The sequence below is a fragment of the Notolabrus celidotus genome, chromosome 4, assembly GCF_009762535.1.
Source record: "Notolabrus celidotus isolate fNotCel1 chromosome 4, fNotCel1.pri, whole genome shotgun sequence".
Lineage (NCBI taxonomy): Eukaryota > Metazoa > Chordata > Actinopteri > Labriformes > Labridae > Notolabrus > Notolabrus celidotus.
In genome coordinates this window covers 5198683-5216384 of record NC_048275.1, presented here as the reverse complement: position 1 = coordinate 5216384, position 17702 = coordinate 5198683, and the positions used below count along the sequence as shown (strand labels likewise).

The window sequence follows — 17702 nt, the reverse complement described above, 5'->3', positions numbered from 1 at the left end:
AAAACAGAACAGGGGATGGAACATGTTTTTATTTAATGTGGCTCGCGCTTATGTGCAGAAAAATGTCTACTTAGGACCCCTTAAAAATTCCTGCTAAGTCTGTTTTACCTGCACACAGCAAAAACTCAAACCTTATAACCTCCTCTACTCTGATAATCAGTTACACACAGAGCTGCAGGAGCCTCATTGGTCAACAGAGCTGTCAATCCTGGCATTAAAATGGGTGCGGGTTTGGGACACCTTGTTTTTTAAGTCCCGCCCTTTCTCTCAGAATTATGCCTTTAAGATCAAAGGTGGAGCTCTAGAATTCTGAGATCAAAGGCAGAGTTCTAGAATTCTGACATCAAAGGCAGAGTTCTAGAATTCTGAGATCAAAGGCAGAGTTCTAGAATTCTGACATCAAAGGCGGAGTTCTAGAATTCTGACTTCAAAGGTGGAGCTCTAGAATTCTGAGATCAAAGGCAGAGTTCTAGAATTCTGACATCAAAGGCAGGGTTCTAGAATTCTGACATCAAAGGCAGGGTTCTAGAATTCTGACTTCAAAGGCAGAGTTCTAGAATTCTGACATCAAAGGCAGGGTTCTAGAATTCTGACATCAAAGGCAGGGTTCTAGAATTCTGACATCAAAGGCAGGGTTCTAGAATTCTGACTTCAAAGGCAGGGTTCTAGAATTCTGAGATCTAAGGCAGGATTCTAGAATTCTGACATCAAAAGCAGAGTTCTAGAATTTATCCTTACATCTCAGAATTCCGAGAGAAAAGTCAACATTCTGAAGAAAAGTTTGGGACACCTTGTTTTTTAAGTCCCGCCCTTTCTCTCAGAATTATGCCTTTAAGATCAAAGGTGGAGCTCTAGAATTCTGAGATCAAAGGCAGAGTTCTAGAATTCTGACATCAAAGGCAGAGTTCTAGAATTCTGACTTCAAAGGCGGAGCTCTAGAATTCTGAGATCAAAGGCAGGGTTCTAGAATACTGACATCAAAGGCAGAGTTCTAGAATTCTGACTTCAAAGGCAGGGTTCTAGAATTCTGAGATCAAAGGCAGGGTTCTAGAATTCTGACATCAGAGGCAGGGTTCTAGAATTCTGACATCAGAGGCAGGGTTCTAGAATTCTGACATCAAAGGCAGAGTTCTAGAATTCATCCTTATATCTCAGAATTCCAAGAGAAAAGTCAACATTCTGAAAGAAAAGTTGAATCTAAAAAAGAAATGTCCTTAGCCCCTCCCCTCTTTCCGTCTTTATTCCTCTTTTTATATCATCAATAACTAACTCAAAGTAAACTAGTCAGAAACATGAACACTGAGACATAAATCAGCATAAGAACTAACTATAATGACAGAAACCATGTTTGACAAACATTTATTGGACCTTTGTCTGATTTTAGAGTTTTACCCATGTCCCATCAGTTAACATGGAGGAGGCGGGGCTTATGATCTATACATCAGATAGCCAGCAAAGGGGAGGTTCAATGTTTTGGTGACATTTACTGCTGGAACATATAAATAAGCCTCTGAAATATATGACTGAGGATGAAGACCACATTAAGGAAGAATAAGAAGTAAGATTTCTAGATTAAAGTCGTACATTTACAAGAATAAAGCCACAAGAGGATCAAGTTGTACATTTACTACTTTAATCTGGAAACCTTCATTTTTTTTACTATAATGTGAAACTAATAGTCTGTCGTAGATGTATATGTCTTGCCATCAAACGGAAAGTTATCATGGATTGGGTGAAAGTGCTGGAAACTAGCACACGGTCTGGATTGGGTGTAGAAAAGTGCTCAATAGCACCCCCTGCAAAATGTCAATAAAGTGGCCACTACAGTCAGTTCAACCAGAGGTATGAAATCAAGTCAGCACATTCAACCTGAAGGACTTCAAAAAGTGTGTTGATGCCAAACTTTGTGGTTAGAAAACGTGTAAGTCTCATGTTTTCTAGCTTCACAAAGTGGGCAAAGAAAGCGTCTTTTTATTCCTTTGTGCAAACATGTGAAAATCCACCGCCATGCTGACTTTTTTGTCCTGTAACATCATCAAGTCTGCGACTCCCAGTGTGACTGTCTCTGCAATATCCATGTTGGTGTTTTGTGATATCAGGTGTTTCACAGGTTTTTACTACTTGTGATTTGACTCCCTCTAAGCCCACATGAGACAAAGATGTCATCCTTAAAAAAGACCAGTCTTCTAAATAATGAGTTTGCCATTTAAAGACGAGTCCTCAGACGGATTAGGAGAGTGTTTAAACGGAGGAGAAGGATGTGGGAGTTGTGTGTGAAAACTGGCTGCTTAGGTGTGAAGTTTTAAAATTCAGAGCTAATTTGATCCTGTCACAATAATAGGACATTTGCTTCCTTTCATTCAGTGCATGCGGCCGAACGCTGCCAGAGCCCACTACAGTTGTGTTTTAGAAATATGTTTCCTCCCTGTGATGTTGTCAGGTAGTTCACTGGGACATTAGGGTCTTACATCTGAAGACATCTTTGTGAAAAGACTGAACACATCGTTCTTTTTAAGGCTGTTTGAAAGCATCCTGAAGATGTCCATCCTCTCCTAACGAGGAGGAGACATGTGGTCATGACTCATTCTCACCTCTCAGGCCTGCATGCTTTCATTAAAGAAGCATTCAGTCTGGTATGAGGAGCTGCAGCACCTTTAATCCTTCTGCTTTTCCTCCATCACTGATGGATTTCAGGCTTGATTAGGATGCAGCCGCACAAACAGCCCGTCTCACGTCTTTGAACCTTCCTCTCCGAAGCTCTCAAAGTTAATCTGTGACTGCCTCGCCGTTATAGAGTTAGCTAAGTCCACCAAGGGCCCAGAATAACATGGACAAACACAGAGATTAGCACCTAATTCTGTCCTTTACAAGTGGATATAAATGCCTTCTGTGTGTGCAAACGAGTTAGCTGTCGCCACAGACGACACGCAGACAGCTTTAATGTTCAGAAATAGTTCCGGGCCTCTCTAAATTTAAATGTGCAGCTGAGCGTCTCGAACCTGGAGGAGGACTAGAATTAATCGGTGGATGTGTTGGTGCCAACTGAAGCGTATTGCATTCACATGAGAAACAAAAATCTGCTCTGTTTTTCTGAATTAGCGAGTTAATTATCTCAGAATTATGAGAAAAGGATTCTGTTTTTCTGAATTAAAAAATCTGCTCTGTTTTTCTCAGAACAGCTGCAGAGTCCTCAGGTGCCGGCGCAAAGTTGACAAGCTAATCACAATACCATCTATGTTACTTAGAGACACGAGTATCTCCCAATGGCTACGTTTGCATGAGACTTTTAATTCCTCTTCAATTCAGAATAAAAATGAAATCCTCTTTAAAAAGATTAAAAATGGCCACGGTTACATGATGTTTTTTAATTCTGAATTAAATAATTATTTAAATAAATTAAAACATTTTCTAAATGCATCGGTGAATTTATGGTTATTAAACAAAGCAAAGTCAAAGAGAATACTTACCATCTATCAGGCCAGAAATCTGAGGGATGTGGTGTGAGGCCTCGAATCTTCTCGCGATCTCAAGTGCCTCCTCTTCATTTGGCATTTGTATTAGGGTTCTTAGTAGTCCTCCTTCTACCATGCCCTTACAAAACAGGTACATGAATTTTTTATTTATTAGTTTATTTGACAGGGGCCATGCAAAACAAAAACTGTCAAGCCAGAGTTAGCTATAAGCTAATTTTCATCTGTGGTCCCTGGGCAGGAAGATGTTAACAAATGTACAATACTAACGAAAAAAACATACTAGCATTTAAAACAATACATAGACTACTCAACACAGTCCATCACTAATAACAACACATTTAAAATTACATTTCATTGTCTCTGATTTGATGCATTCAGATGATCACATGATTGTTTTTCCTTGAGCCATAATTTCAGTTTACTTTTAAAAACACTGAGGCTTGTACAGTCTCTAATGTGAGTCGGGATTGAGTTCCATTTTCCTGCTGCTCTGACTGAAAATGCAGACTGTCCAAATGCAGTCTTCCTAAGTTTAGCTGAACAGTCTCCTCTTGCTGATGCCCTGGTCTCCCTAAGATTGTTCCTGCAGAGTAACACACATTGTTTAAGTGGTGGTGGGGCCTGATCATTAATTAATTTATACATCAGACACATATCTACATAACAAAAAAAACTGTCAAGGGTCATTAAGTTATATTTCACAATGATTTTACAGTGGTGGTACTTCCTTGGTTTTTTATCTAGAGTTTTCAGTGACTGTTTGTAGAGGGTGTATAGTGGTTTTAGAGTGGTTGCTCCAGCCTGAGACCAGCTCGTGGCACAATAAGATAAATGAGAAAAAATCATTGAGTGCATGTATAGTTTAGCAGCGGCCAAAGGTAATTTCTTCACCGTTGCCTTGTGGATCCCACATTGATTTGCTACAAGGCGATACTCAGCACAACTACCAAGTCGGTAGAGGACAATGGCCACGAGCATGTTTAGAGGGATGGGTTCACGGACATAGGCTTCATCGGGGGACATGAAGCCCTGCACCAGGCCACACAGCTTCACAAACGACGCGCGGGTCATCCGAAAGTTCTCCTTCCACTCAACATCCGTATCCAAAACTATAATCAAAATCAAAACGTCTAATTGTTCTTATTGTGTGGTCTTCCACGTTGTAACCGAAAATAAAAGAAGCAGGAACTGGAGTCTGTTTTCTTCTGGTAGACGTAAATGCGTCACGCCCGCCCCTGTCCAATCAGAACCCTTCCCAACCAAGGGAGAGGTTCCGGTGGCTGGTGGTGAGGCTTTCATCAGTGTGACTGCCCCCTGGTGGCTGGATGCAGTATAGGTCAAAAAAGTAGTCAAACTTTAAAAAATAAATGCACGTCATACGAATGTTTCTCACATCCGTATGCTGTGGTGATATGTAGTTAGTATTTGACTGTTTTGTGTTCAAGGCCTCTTTTTCCTGAAAAGTTTCTTTTTCGTTAGTTATTAGAGTTTAAAAAACGGGGTTTTACTTCCTGTTTCCTTTGATTCACAGCCGCCGTAGAGTGAAACTTCAGAGGACACACAGCGTCTTGTGACATCACGCTGTAGGGCGGAGCTTATTACAGTGGCTTCACAGGCTCTGGCTGCACAATGGCGGCGCCCAGGAGAGGGATTTTTTGGCTTCAGAACCGTACAACGGGAAGAGGCGGAGCAACGCTGTCCATTTTTATTTACAGTCTATGTTCCCAACCCCCAGACCTTAAGAGGAATTAAATTAAGACTATTAAACGTGTTTTCCATGTAAACGTGAAGGAGAATACTTTAATTCAGAATTATTTAATTCTGAATAATTAATTCAGAATTAAAAACATCATGTAACCGTAGACAAACCCAGAGCAAAATAAAACTGGATTAAACTGAACACCCGGGGCGTGTTTACTTCCTCGTGTGGCCTTGACGTGTTTGACGGGATTTTACTATAGAGGTCGTTCATTCAGAAAAACAGAGCAGATTTTTTTTTCTCATGTGAACGCACTACACTTCAGTAGGTGCCAGGGTCACTGAGCTTATTAACACTCAGAGCTTAAAGTGTCACTTGGCAGGTGAATCCTAAAGAGCTCATTCTGCTGAGTTTGTTCCTTTAAATAAATGAAAAACAGAAAAACATGAACTCACCTTTAAGTCTATAACTCCCTCGTAACTCTTCAGGAATGTTTTAAATGTTACACCACGTGTCTTTTGAACGTTTAGGTGTTTGGACCTCACAGGCTGGTTTCTCTTGACTCAGTTAGCCTTCATGCTAATCCCATCACCCCTGAGCTGTAATGCAATTAAAGCTGATTCTCTCTCCGACTCGCTCTCATTCATCCCCAGGATTTAGCCCGGCTCATTGCATAAGAAAGATGAGGTTCAGTCTGCTCTCACATCATATTAAACATCGTCATGTCTGTCTTTGTGCTGGCATCTCTGAAAGGCTCTTAACTGTCCCAGCTGACTCTGTGGAGCCGACGTGGCTCATGTGATCATTAAATAACTATGAGTGTAATCCTCTACTGTGTCTGAATCAGGGTCCAAGTATGTGACCACATAACAATCAATCAATCTTTATTTATAAAGCATCAAACAAATGTTCTCCTCAGACTCCAAACAGAGCAGGTCTAGACCGTATTCTATGTTCGATTGCTAACAAAGACCCAACATCAAGACCAGGATCAGATCCAGTCCCATCTTACAGACAGGACTCAGTCTGATCTCATCTTAATCCACCATGAGCAGAGCACTTTGCAGCATTTAGCAAGTTACAGTGGCAAGGACAAACTTCCTTTAACAGGCAGAAACCTCCAGCAGGACCAGACTCATGTTAGACACACATCTGCTGAGACCGTGTTGGAGAGAGGGATAGAGGGAGATGAAGAGAGAGAGAGATGATTGTGGTGAGACGGATAGTAGTAGTTGTAGCAGCTGGAGTCTGGCACGTCCACAGCAGCAGAGATCCAGAGGAACCTACGAGACAAGGGAGCTCAGGGACTCCAGAAAGGTCTATGGTTAGGAACTTTAATGGGACAGGAAGAGTTAAAGTGAGAGACAGACAGAGAGAGGAGAGAGATGGAATGACAGGATCCCAGTGTGTCAGTCTAAGCCTATAGCAGCATAACTAAGAGCTGGTCCAAGCCTGATCCAGCTCTAACTATAAGCTTGAAGCCTACTCTTAAAAGTAGAGAGGGTGTGTTCTGTTCACTGTTGTTCTTTGGCTTCGATCAATCAGAAGCATTCTATTCTGCTTTGATCTGTTCCATTCTGTTCTGTTCCAAATAAGCTGCGCCCTTAATTCTACCTTCCGTTAATCCTGTCCTATTTCTATTGTTATGGAGTTTCAGCCAATCAGAATCAAGTATTGAACACAGCCGGGTAATAACCTGCACTAAACAGGTGAGTTGTTTATAAATTCAGCCGTCCAGTTGTCATGAAGAGAGAAATGAGCTATAGAGACCCAAACTGTTTTTGTACCAGGCTGTAAACATGTTTATTTCTGCTGTAACATTTTAACATGGGGCTCTATGGGGACTGACTCACTGCAGGAGACACACTCTAGATCAGAGGTTCCCAAACATTTCAGGCCGCGACCCCCACTGTCCCTTAAAGTGATTTAATGTGGCTTCATTTAGCTGGTCTGCAGAAATTTAGCCTACCTATATGAGCATGTGTCTGTGTTTCCTGTGCTGTTATGACTTAACCTGCTGCTACTGATGCTTTTCATATTGAACTGTTCACTAACTCTAAACTTAGGAGTCATCAGGAAACAAAGAAAGGCAGAAAACTCATTACATTTTCTATTTTCAAGGTTTTATTTCAAGTTTAGCTACTATTTCTGTTGATATTTTTTACAATAAATGGACACAATTTACTATTTTTAGATAAATTTTGTCATTCAACTTTTTTTATTGCATTTTTTCAGTTAGAAGAAATTAAGTTAACAAATTCAATAAAAGTAATAGAAAACCAACAAAGGAAAGAAAAATAAATAAATACAAAAAATGATAATAATGATAAAAAAATATTAATAATAAACATTACAAACAAAAAGGAAGATAAACAAAAGAAAACAAGGTAAATAAACAAAAATAAATAATAATAATAATTTGGCCTTTTTGCCTTTATTTTATAGGACAGCTGAAGAGAGACAGGAAATGTGGGGAGTAGAGAGCGGGGGAAGACGAGCAGGAAATGGTCGACCGGCCGGGAATCGAACCGGCGACCTCTGCGACGAGGACTGTAGCCTCTGTATGTGGGGCGCTTAGACCGCTAGGCCACCAGCGCCCCAATAATACATATTTTTATATAACTTTTTTTTAAAAATCTGGAAGACATCTCACGACCCCCCATTTGTGTCTTGCGACCCCCCAGGGGGTCCTGACCCACACTTTGGGAACCCCTGCTGTAGTGGACACTGGAGGAACTGCAGGTTTTTGTCCTTCAGTGATGACTTCCTTTCTCATAAATAGAGGATGCTAATTGGTATCAGTGATGAGATGTTCACTAGATGTTTGAATATTTGTCACATAATAAGACCGTTTAAAGAAAAGTCAGATGCTTTTCACGACTGAGAAACCACAGAGTGAAGAACCACAGATCTTTACCCCTCTGAGTGTCTCTGTTTGATTTCACAGATATAAAAGCTTCTGCTGTATAAAACATTCAAACCTCTGAGTTTATTCTTTGATACCATCAGCAGTCAGACCCAATAACAGAGTTACACTACCATTAAAATATCCCAAACTCTCCATTGTTCCATAATTACTATTTCTTCCGTTGCAGTCTTTCATGTTTGAATAGATGACAAGGTTATCCATGAATGAGAGGAAGCTTAATGCTGACTGACAGAGTAGTGTGGAGTATTTAGAGCCGGTTATCTGCAGAAACAGATCAAGGCCACTTCCTGGGCCACACAAAGCAGTCTACCTTCACGCTGACAATGAAGGACCTTGCAGAAGTGCTGCTGATTACCCGATGACGTGAGGCCGAAGCAGAAAGGTTCAGGGTGTGTTTTTGTGCTGATGGAAGTCTCCTTCTCGCTGTAAAGCACAGAGCTGTTAAATTGTGTTTCTCACGGATTCACTGACAGAATCCATTTCATACGTTCACTGAGCATCGCAGGATTATCCGGCGATGCATGGAGGAGTTGCAGGGCTGGTTGGTTTGGAGACTTTATGTGTTAAATGGACAGAGTGCTGAATGACCTGACTCACACTGCTCCACTCTCTCTCTCTCTCTCTCTCTCTGTGTTTCTTGCAGTGTGCGGCTGTGACCTCGCCCAGGGGGGCTTCTTCATGAAGAATGGAGAGTATCTGTGCACGCTGGACTACCAACGCATGCACGGCACCCGCTGCAATGGCTGCGGGGACTTTGTGGAGGGTGAAGTGGTCACGGCTCTCGGGAAGACCTACCACCCTGCCTGCTTTGTCTGCACCATCTGCAAGTAAGACCCGCAGAGCCCCGATACTCTGATACAACACAGATCAACATAAAGTCTGAACTTCAGTGAATTAGAGAAAACAGGCCGGACTAAGAGAAAGAAAACAGAGACACTCACATTAAAGGAGGACATTAAAAAGCGCCCAGGGTCGATTATAATTAAATAGAAAGAAGGCATAAAAGTGTCCCCCTGGTCCTGATTGAATCAGGGTTTTAAACACAGCAGATTTTCTGATTAGTTTCCAGCAAGTCTGATTGAAAGCTCCAACTCTGCAGAGTTACCAGAGCTGTATTGTTTTCATTATATATGCTTTCAAAGTTGTGTTTTGTCCTGTCATATCCTATCCTATCAAACTGTCCTGTGCATTGTCATGTCATGTCGTATCATATGGAACGCTGTTACAACCCGGTTGGTGTCTAGGGATAAGAAGCAACACAAGCACTGATGTTCTCAGGCAAAAGCAAGCAGTTTATTGTTAACTAGAAATACACAAAAACAACAACAATAGCATAAATAGATCATCACTATCCCACTCATTTATAATCCAGGGATCCAGCAGAGGCAGACAGAACAGGTCTAGACCGTATTCTATGTTCGATTGCTAACAAAGACCCAACATCAAGACCAGGATCAGATCCAGTCCCATCTTACAGACAGGACTCAGTCTGATCTCATCTTAATCCACCATGAGCAGAGCACTTTCCAGCATTTAGCAAATTACAGTGGCAAGGACAAACTTCCTTTAACAGGCAGAAACCTCCAGCAGGACCAGACTCATGTTAGACACACATCTGCTGAGACCGTGTTGGAGAGAGGGATAGAGGGAGATGAAGAGAGAGAGAGATGATAGTGGAGAGACGGATAGTAGTAGTTGTAGCAGCTGGAGTCTGGCACGTCCACAGCAGCAGCGGAGGAACCTACGGGACAAGGGAGCTCAGGGACTCCAGAAAGGTCTATGGTTAGTAACTTTAATGGGACAGGAAGAGTTAAAGTAAGAGACAGGCAGAGAGAGAATCTGACATGGACCCTGTTGATATCTTTGTTTGTACAAAGACAAAGGCACAAGGAAGCTAGTTTCAGTTTTACATCCAAGAATTCAATCCACTAAGACACACTCAACAAACAAGGTTAGATTAAAGTGGGAGACAGAATCTGGTCTTGTTATTTCGGAGGAGGATTGGCTAAATGTGTGTTCTGTGCAGTCCACCTCCACCTGCTCAGGTCTTTGGAGGGATTTCTGTTGGAGTAATGTTATGAGGTATTTTAGAACCCCAAAAACACAATGTACACAAACAGCTGAGATTCAAAACCGTCTGTGTTGGAGGAAGTGTGGAGAACAGCTGGCAGACCATTTACACATATTTTGGAACTGCCCAAAAATCAAGTCATATTGGGGGGGGAGGAATTAAGGCATTAGAAAAAAAAAATTTGGATCACGGAGTGACTGCTCATTCTCAACTATTTATCTGGGTAACATTACAGCCCACTTCCCAGTTAAGGATAAATACTTGTTAAAGATTTTATTAGCAGCCAGCAAGAAGGCTGTGACACAAAAATGGTTGCAACCCAATCCCCCAACAGAGACTGAGTGGATAGACATTGTGTCTACTATTGAAAATATGGAGAGAATGACTTACTCACTAAACTTTAGAGCAGAAAAATGTTTGCATTACTGGGAAAAATGGACTGTGCACGTAGCGTTGAAGGATTAATGAGCCATTACTGCATGAACTGACTGTATTTCCACTATTATAACACATTAATGTAGAGATGACCTACAAAAATAAAGTATATAAAAAAAAAGACAAGGAGAGAGAGGAGAGAGAGGAGAGAGAGGGAAAGACAGGATCCCAGTGTGTCAGTCTAAGCCTATAGCAGCATAACTAAGAGCTGGTCCAAGCCTGATCCAGCTCTAACTATAAGCTTGAAGCCTACTCTTAAAAGTAGAGAGGGTGTCTGCCTCCTGGACCTTTGCATTCACTGTTGCATTCCAGTGAATCTTTATAGGACTATATCATCATGGGTTTGTGATACTTTATGTCTTATTGTGTTTTATTGTATTACATCGTAGCCTTTAGTTTATCTTAAATGTTACTGGGTCACATTTATAATCAGCTTTGTTTACATGAAACTGTAACTGTAAGAATCCTGCTGACAAACACAGTTCAGGTCCAGTATGGGAGGCGTTCCAGTATGGGAGGTGTTCCAGCAGACGGCGTACAGTACGATGGTGTCTGTCACGTTTGAACCATCAGACTGAATGCCGTCCTCAGGCGCTCAGTGTTGACACACATCCACATCATCAGGCCCAGCTAATAAACACTCGCCCAGAGGCCACAGCTCCTGTCTCGTTGGCTGATTGTTGATGTCGCTCTGCTTTCAGACGACCGTTCCCTGCCGGGGACAGGGTGACCTTTAATGGGAAGGACTGTCTGTGTCAGTACTGTGTCGAGCCCATGTCTCCAGGGCCAAAGGACATCCTGGGCTCCAGCAGTAAGTATTGTTTATTACAAAAGGTAACATGCAGAGCAATTCATTTCCTTTGACAGGATGCTGCTTTGACTTCTACAGAGACTTTAATGCAGTCTGAGCTTCCTGGGATGATTCATGACATTTAATGAAGCTGGGAGGAAGAACTTACAGGTCTGCATCAGGATCCTTGCTGCACATTAAAACCTGCACAAATGTAGCTTACCACTTAGAGCAGAGTTCAAATGCATCATCAAACTTCATGAATATTGAATTATGGACACAGACATGTTGAGAAACAGCAGCCTGTCTGTGTGTGAGTCATCTGTCCTGGTAAATATCGGATTAAAGAAACTGTAAAACTTAACTTTTAGTTTCAATGTTGGTCCAAAAGTTTCTGATGGAAAGAGGATTTTTTGGAGATTGTTATGAAATGAGCCAAAAAAACACGGTTTATTCCCTTTTTTCTAGTCTTGGGTTTAAACGTTTTACGCCTAGACTTCTCCAAAATTTAAACAAATGAAATTAATATTTTGATGTTTCAGGAAAAGACTGATTTGTTTTGACAAAGTAGACTAGGGGTGACCCCAAATAGTGGAATATTCGCCGATTGGTTCTAACGAGTCTTAGTCGACTGCCAATCTCATAGTCGAATATTTGCATATGAAACGTGGATCATTCCATTCAAACCATGGGGGTGCTCAATGTCTAATTTTACATTATTTTCCTGTTTCCTGTAAAAATAGTGCCTCATATATCCTTGATATAAATATAGACTTATTTAATGTAATTCTGAGAACAGCTCTTGAAGTGTTAAATCTCCTTAAAGTGGTAATTAAATCTCCCCTGGTAATTAAAGGTGGACTCTCCCATTTAGCGGGGACCTGTGGAGCAGATGTACCTCAGCTGGCCTTTAAATCTTTCTACGTTCATGGCAGCTCAAAATGTCAGGAAATAAAACTTCAGTTGATCCTAAAAAATAGTGATGAAGATGAGGAGCAGCTTCATGAAGAGGGCTGTGAGATCAAGGATTACCGGACCACACAAAAACTGTACGGGGCCAAAAGAACGAGGACAGATACCCAAAGCTGTCTGAAGCCTCAAAAACAATCCACAGCATCCCATCCACCTCCACGCCATCAGAGAGGATATTCTCAAAGACAGGATTTACAGTCAACAGAGCAAGGAGTGCACTTCTGCCCGTACACACGATGGTTTTCCTCACGTGCAGTTTGAAAAGACTCAAGCGGACAAAGACGCGATGAAAGACTGTTTTAAAAGGTTCTGTTAAGAGATTTAAAAACCCTTTAGCTGGTTCAGGTTTGATTTTGAACATTATACAAATGTTTAGCCTTAAGTTGGACAGACTACCCTCTGCAGTGCTGCTCTCTGCTGTGTGAACACTGTTTAAATATCTCCTGATTCCTTATTCTATAGTGGAGCGTTGTTCCATGTTTAACTGATGGTGGCCTTATTTGAGTTTTCTCTCCTTCATCACCTCGTTGTTTTTGCAATATAGATTAAAAAATCAAATTTTTATGCTTACAATATTCTGTTGTCCCTTTTACTTTAAGCTATGAGTCTCTTAATTGTAAAGGGTTATGCGTGATATTGTCATGCGGTCACCATCATGCAGACTTTGGGTCAATAAGGAAAAACAACAAACATCGACTATTCGTCGACTATGGGCAAAATCTGATGGATCAGATTCGACTGAGCAAATCCTTAGTCGGGCTCACCCCTAGATCTGACGACATCAAATGTGGCCCCCTTTGAAAAAAGTTTGGACACCACTGCTGTAGTGTGTACCGCCTTAACAGAGAGGGAAGACGTACGAGTGACCGCTACGAGCCTTCGTACATGGGGCGCACCTGTAAACTGCATTGGCGTCATTCCCTTCCTCCAGCTCTCAGCAGCGTTGTAAGCAACTATCTTTGTTAAGAGTAACATGAAGCAGAAAATACAGCATGAGGAGCTCTCCTGCAGCTTTGTTCCGCCTGAAGAGACGGGAGTGAAGGCGAGGTATCATTCAGGGAGTTCCTGCCCCTCAATCTGCTCTAAACGCAGCAGCGTTCCTCCCACCGTGTTTCTTTATGAATAACACCAAGACGGCTCCGACTGAATAATGCAAAGCCGTGCATTTCCTCTGCAGCCCGCAAACCCGTCCTCTACAAACTCCCCTCTCCTCTTCCTCTTCCTGTCCTCTCCCTCTCTCTAACCCTCCCCGTGCTCTCTCCGTTGGCGTTTGAAGAGCTTTTAGACAAGGTCACCTATAAATAAGGCATGCTGAATCTCCCCACGTCATCTTCGCAGCCTCGTTATGCCGTACGCGGTTATCGTCCCCTGTGGTTGCAGAAGGGCTGTGTGTTACTTTCATCCTCCATTCGTTAAAGACGAGATGACAAGATGATTGTTCTTTTAGAAATCAACCTCTCACACTTTGAGAGCCTCGGGATCCCACTTTGATGTAGAAGGAGCTTTTAGAGCCGGGGTAAGAGGGACGTGGATGATGGGAAGAGGCAGCTGTCAGAGCCTAGCTGGTTGCTCTCTATCACCACCTAGTGTCCCAGGATGTCTCACTCTGCAGGGAATAAATCAGACCTTGATGATGATACTCTGACCCCCCTGAGGCTGTTGTTACATGCTGCAAACCTGAAAACCAGCATTGATTCACCTGACAGGTGTGTGTTGTCTCAGAGAGCGTCACCTCTTTGTGTTTTCACCTGTTCCTCTGTGTTCCCCTCAGACTGTGCAGGATGCGGCAGAGACATCAAGAACGGACAGGCTCTGCTGGCGTTGGACAAACAGTGGCATCTCGGATGCTTCAAGTGCAAGGCCTGCAGCAAAGTGCTAACCGGGGAGTACATCAGCAAGTAAGCACCTCAAACAGACGGTGATCTGTGTTTGGAGATTTTGTGACCCAGGATCAGTTCATACATCCTACTTCTGTTCTGGTTTTTCAGATTGAAAGTTGATTGGATCAAAAAGTCCTGATAAAGACTTTTAGAGATGACCAAATCCAGATTAGCAGTACTCTAAATGGGACTATGTGCAACATAGTTTGTCCACAGGGGGCGCCAGAAACAACACAACACTAAAAACCCTGACTGTGGCTTTAAGTTTCATATTTTATGTTTGATATTAGGAGCTCTGTGCTGAAATATTTTATGCAGGATAGATTGCAATAGCATTTTTATTTATAAAGCATATTTCATTACATGTAAGTTCAATGTGCTTTACATGGAGAATAAAAAAAAAAAAAAGCATTTTTCCAAATAGAATAAATAAAAAGAGAAAAACAATAGATACACCCAGCATACATCAGACACAGCAATCAAACAAACAGCAAGTGTTGCTGCACATGCATCCAGTCACAACAGTCATTATATCATTCATACGCTTGAGAAAATAAATATGTTTTGAGTCTTATTTTAAAAGTTTAAAAGTGGAGACAGTTGTTATGGACTTGAGGTCAGCAGGCAGTTTGTTCCAAAAAGATGGACCACAGTAGCTGAGGGCCCCTTCGGACCTTGATTTGACCCTGGGTACATTTAAAAGACTTTCACCTGCTGACCTAAGGATCCGGGTCGGGGTATACACTCTGGGCAAGTCAGAGATGTACTGGGGAGCTGAACCATTGAGTGCTTTATGGACTAATAACAGGATTTTGAAATGGATTCTGTATTGAAAGGGGAGCCAGTGAACCGGGGGTGATATGGTCGTATTTTCTTGTATGTGTCCGGATTCAAGCTGCTGTGTTCTGGATGTTAATGTTATCTTTCTGCACCCCTAAAGTCTGCTTCATCTACCTTATCGCTGTTACTATAAAAATGTTGTGTTGTTTAATATATTTAAGTTTATATATACTTTGCTGGAAACTGCTTTTAGAATATGTCTCTCTCTGTCTTTCAGGGATGGCGCCCCCTACTGTGAGAAGGACTACCAGATCCATTTTGGAGTTCAGTGTGAGGCGTGTCATCAGTTCATCACAGGGAAGGTGCTAGAGGTGAGACATGTGGACACACCCCGACAAACACACCTCTGATTGGTCTCCTTCTACGGTTAGGTGTCTGATGAGAAATATATGAAATGCTCCTTTAAATTTAGAACTACTATCACACCTGGATCTCTTCTAAATCCTGCCCAGGGGGAGTTTAAGCAATAAGATAGCAGCATATATGAGAATGAGTATCCAAAGTTTAGAGTTAGTTCATGCTTGTCCTGGCTCTAATAAAGATAGAGGATGTTGCATTGGATGAGATTGTGAAATGTAGTTTGATAATCTCTTGTGTAATCTCTTCATCAGAGAGCCAAACAGACTCTTGACATGACCAAAGTCAATGAAGAGATTAATCTCAGCAGATGTTTGTGTCCGTCCATCTCAATTAAAATCCATTTTGCTCTCACTGATGCACGCTTTATCACAAAATATACAAAATCTCTAATGTGATGTGACACTATATTCAATATATAACTTATAAAGCTGTACGTAATGTTATTAGACTCTTTGTGATTTATTTATCTGAGCCCAGTTCCAAACATCACCAGCGCTCTCCTGCTCCTGGTCTCACGTCCGCCTGTCAGTCCTGCAGACGATGATCCAATCAGACATAGAGTTATGTGTCACTTAGTGGTATGAAAATGTCACAGCGAGCCAGCCAGCCGGGCTTACAGTAATCCAGCGCTCAGGCAGATCTTTATGACAATGGGAACAGGCTTCATCGTCTCACCGCTGAGCTGCTGCCAACAGATCAGTCTGTCTGATGGTCTGATCACTGACCCAAGAACATCGACTGTAAAGATATCTGAAGCAGCCAGCAGCATCGCGTCACTGATTGGTTTGTTGACTGCCTTTTTGAAGCCTGGAGTGTGGACATGAACAAATCTCAGAAAGGCTCCAACACCACAAACTTTAACCCCGAGGTTAAAGTTCAGAGACCGTACAGTCATCATGAAGAGAGAAATGAGCTATAGAGAGAGTTTTTACCACAGTGTCAACAGGCAGAGGGGACATGTGACCGACTCTTTCACTCAGATTAGTTTGACATGTATATGGTCGTCCCTGGTGATTCTTTTTCTGTCTACAATTAATCACTGTTGATATTTGGCTTTGATCAATTAGAAGCATTCCATTCTATTCTGCTTTGATCTGTTCCAATCCATTCTATTGTCCTTTGATCTGTTCCATACTGTTCTATTCTCCTTTGATCTGTTCCATTCTATTCTATTCCACTTTGATCTGTTCCGTTCTATTCTATTCTCCTTTGATCTGTTCCATTCCATTCTATTCCACTTTGATCTGTTCCGTTCTATTCTATTCTCCTTTGATCTGTTCCATTCCATTCTATTCCACTTTGATCTGTTCTGTTCTATTCTATTCTATTCTGCTTTGATCTGTTCCATTGTATTCTATTCTCCTTTGATCAGTTCTGTTCCATTCTATTCCACTTTGATCTGTTCCATTCTATTCTATTCTCCTTTGATCTGTTCCATTCTATTCTATTCTCCTTTGATCTGTTCCGTTCCATTCTATTCCACTTTGATCTGTTCCGTTCTATTCTATTCCACTTTGATCTGTTCTGTTCTATTCTATTCTATTCTGCTTTGATCTGTTCCATTGTATTCTATTTTCCTTTGATCTGTTCCATTCCATTCTATTCCACTTTGATCTGTTCTGTTCTGTTCTATTATATTCTGCTTTGATCTCTTCCGTTCCATTCTATTCTGCTTTGATCTCTTCCGTTCTATTCTCCTCTGCAGATTGATTTGATATGACGTGTGTGATCAGATTCAGCCGTACAGTTGTCATGAAGAGAGAAATGATCTATAGAGACCCAAACTGTTTTTGTACGAGGCTGTAAACATGTTTATTTCTGCTGTAACATTTTAACATGGGGCTCTATGGGGACTGACTCACTGCAGGAGACAGTGGAGGAACTGCAGTTGTGCCTTAGCTCCATATCTCAGCTCCTAAGGTTTCCACTTGTCCAGGAGTCAGGTCTTCACTTTGTTAGCAGCGTTTTTTTTTTTTTGCACAAGAGCGTGATGTAAGTGGATTATTAAAGCAGCTGTAATTGTTGCAGCTATTTAAAGCTGCTGAGAGTATTTAATGGCACACTACACATATAGCATGAGCACCACTATTACACCTGAGAGGGATATTTAGCCGTGCAGGGTTCTGAGGAGAGTAGGAGGTAGGCGGTTACGTTTGCTTCAGTGAAATGCAAATATTATTCAGTGTCTGTATCTTTGAGTGGACACTCTGCAGCTGAAATGTGACTGAGGGCTGTTATACAGAGGCTAAACTT

General features: G+C 41.7%; 1 protein-coding gene across 4 annotated transcripts in view; it reads left to right on the top strand.

The window, feature by feature from the left end:
• The window catches only part of LOC117811475 (actin-binding LIM protein 1-like), a 79285-nt gene that overhangs the window by 36435 nt on the left and 25148 nt on the right, over positions 1-17702 (top strand). For all 4 annotated transcript variants that reach the window (XR_004631011.1, XR_004631010.1, XR_004631012.1 and 1 more), the window contains exons 3-6: positions 8745-8928; positions 11309-11418; positions 14141-14267; positions 15307-15400. Coding sequence is in view for 1 of the 4 variants with exons in the window: in XM_034681766.1 (XP_034537657.1) it covers positions 8745-8928; positions 11309-11418; positions 14141-14267; positions 15307-15400 (515 nt within the window). In the remaining 3 variants the exon portion in view is untranslated. The remainder of the gene's footprint in view (positions 1-8744; positions 8929-11308; positions 11419-14140; positions 14268-15306; positions 15401-17702) is intronic.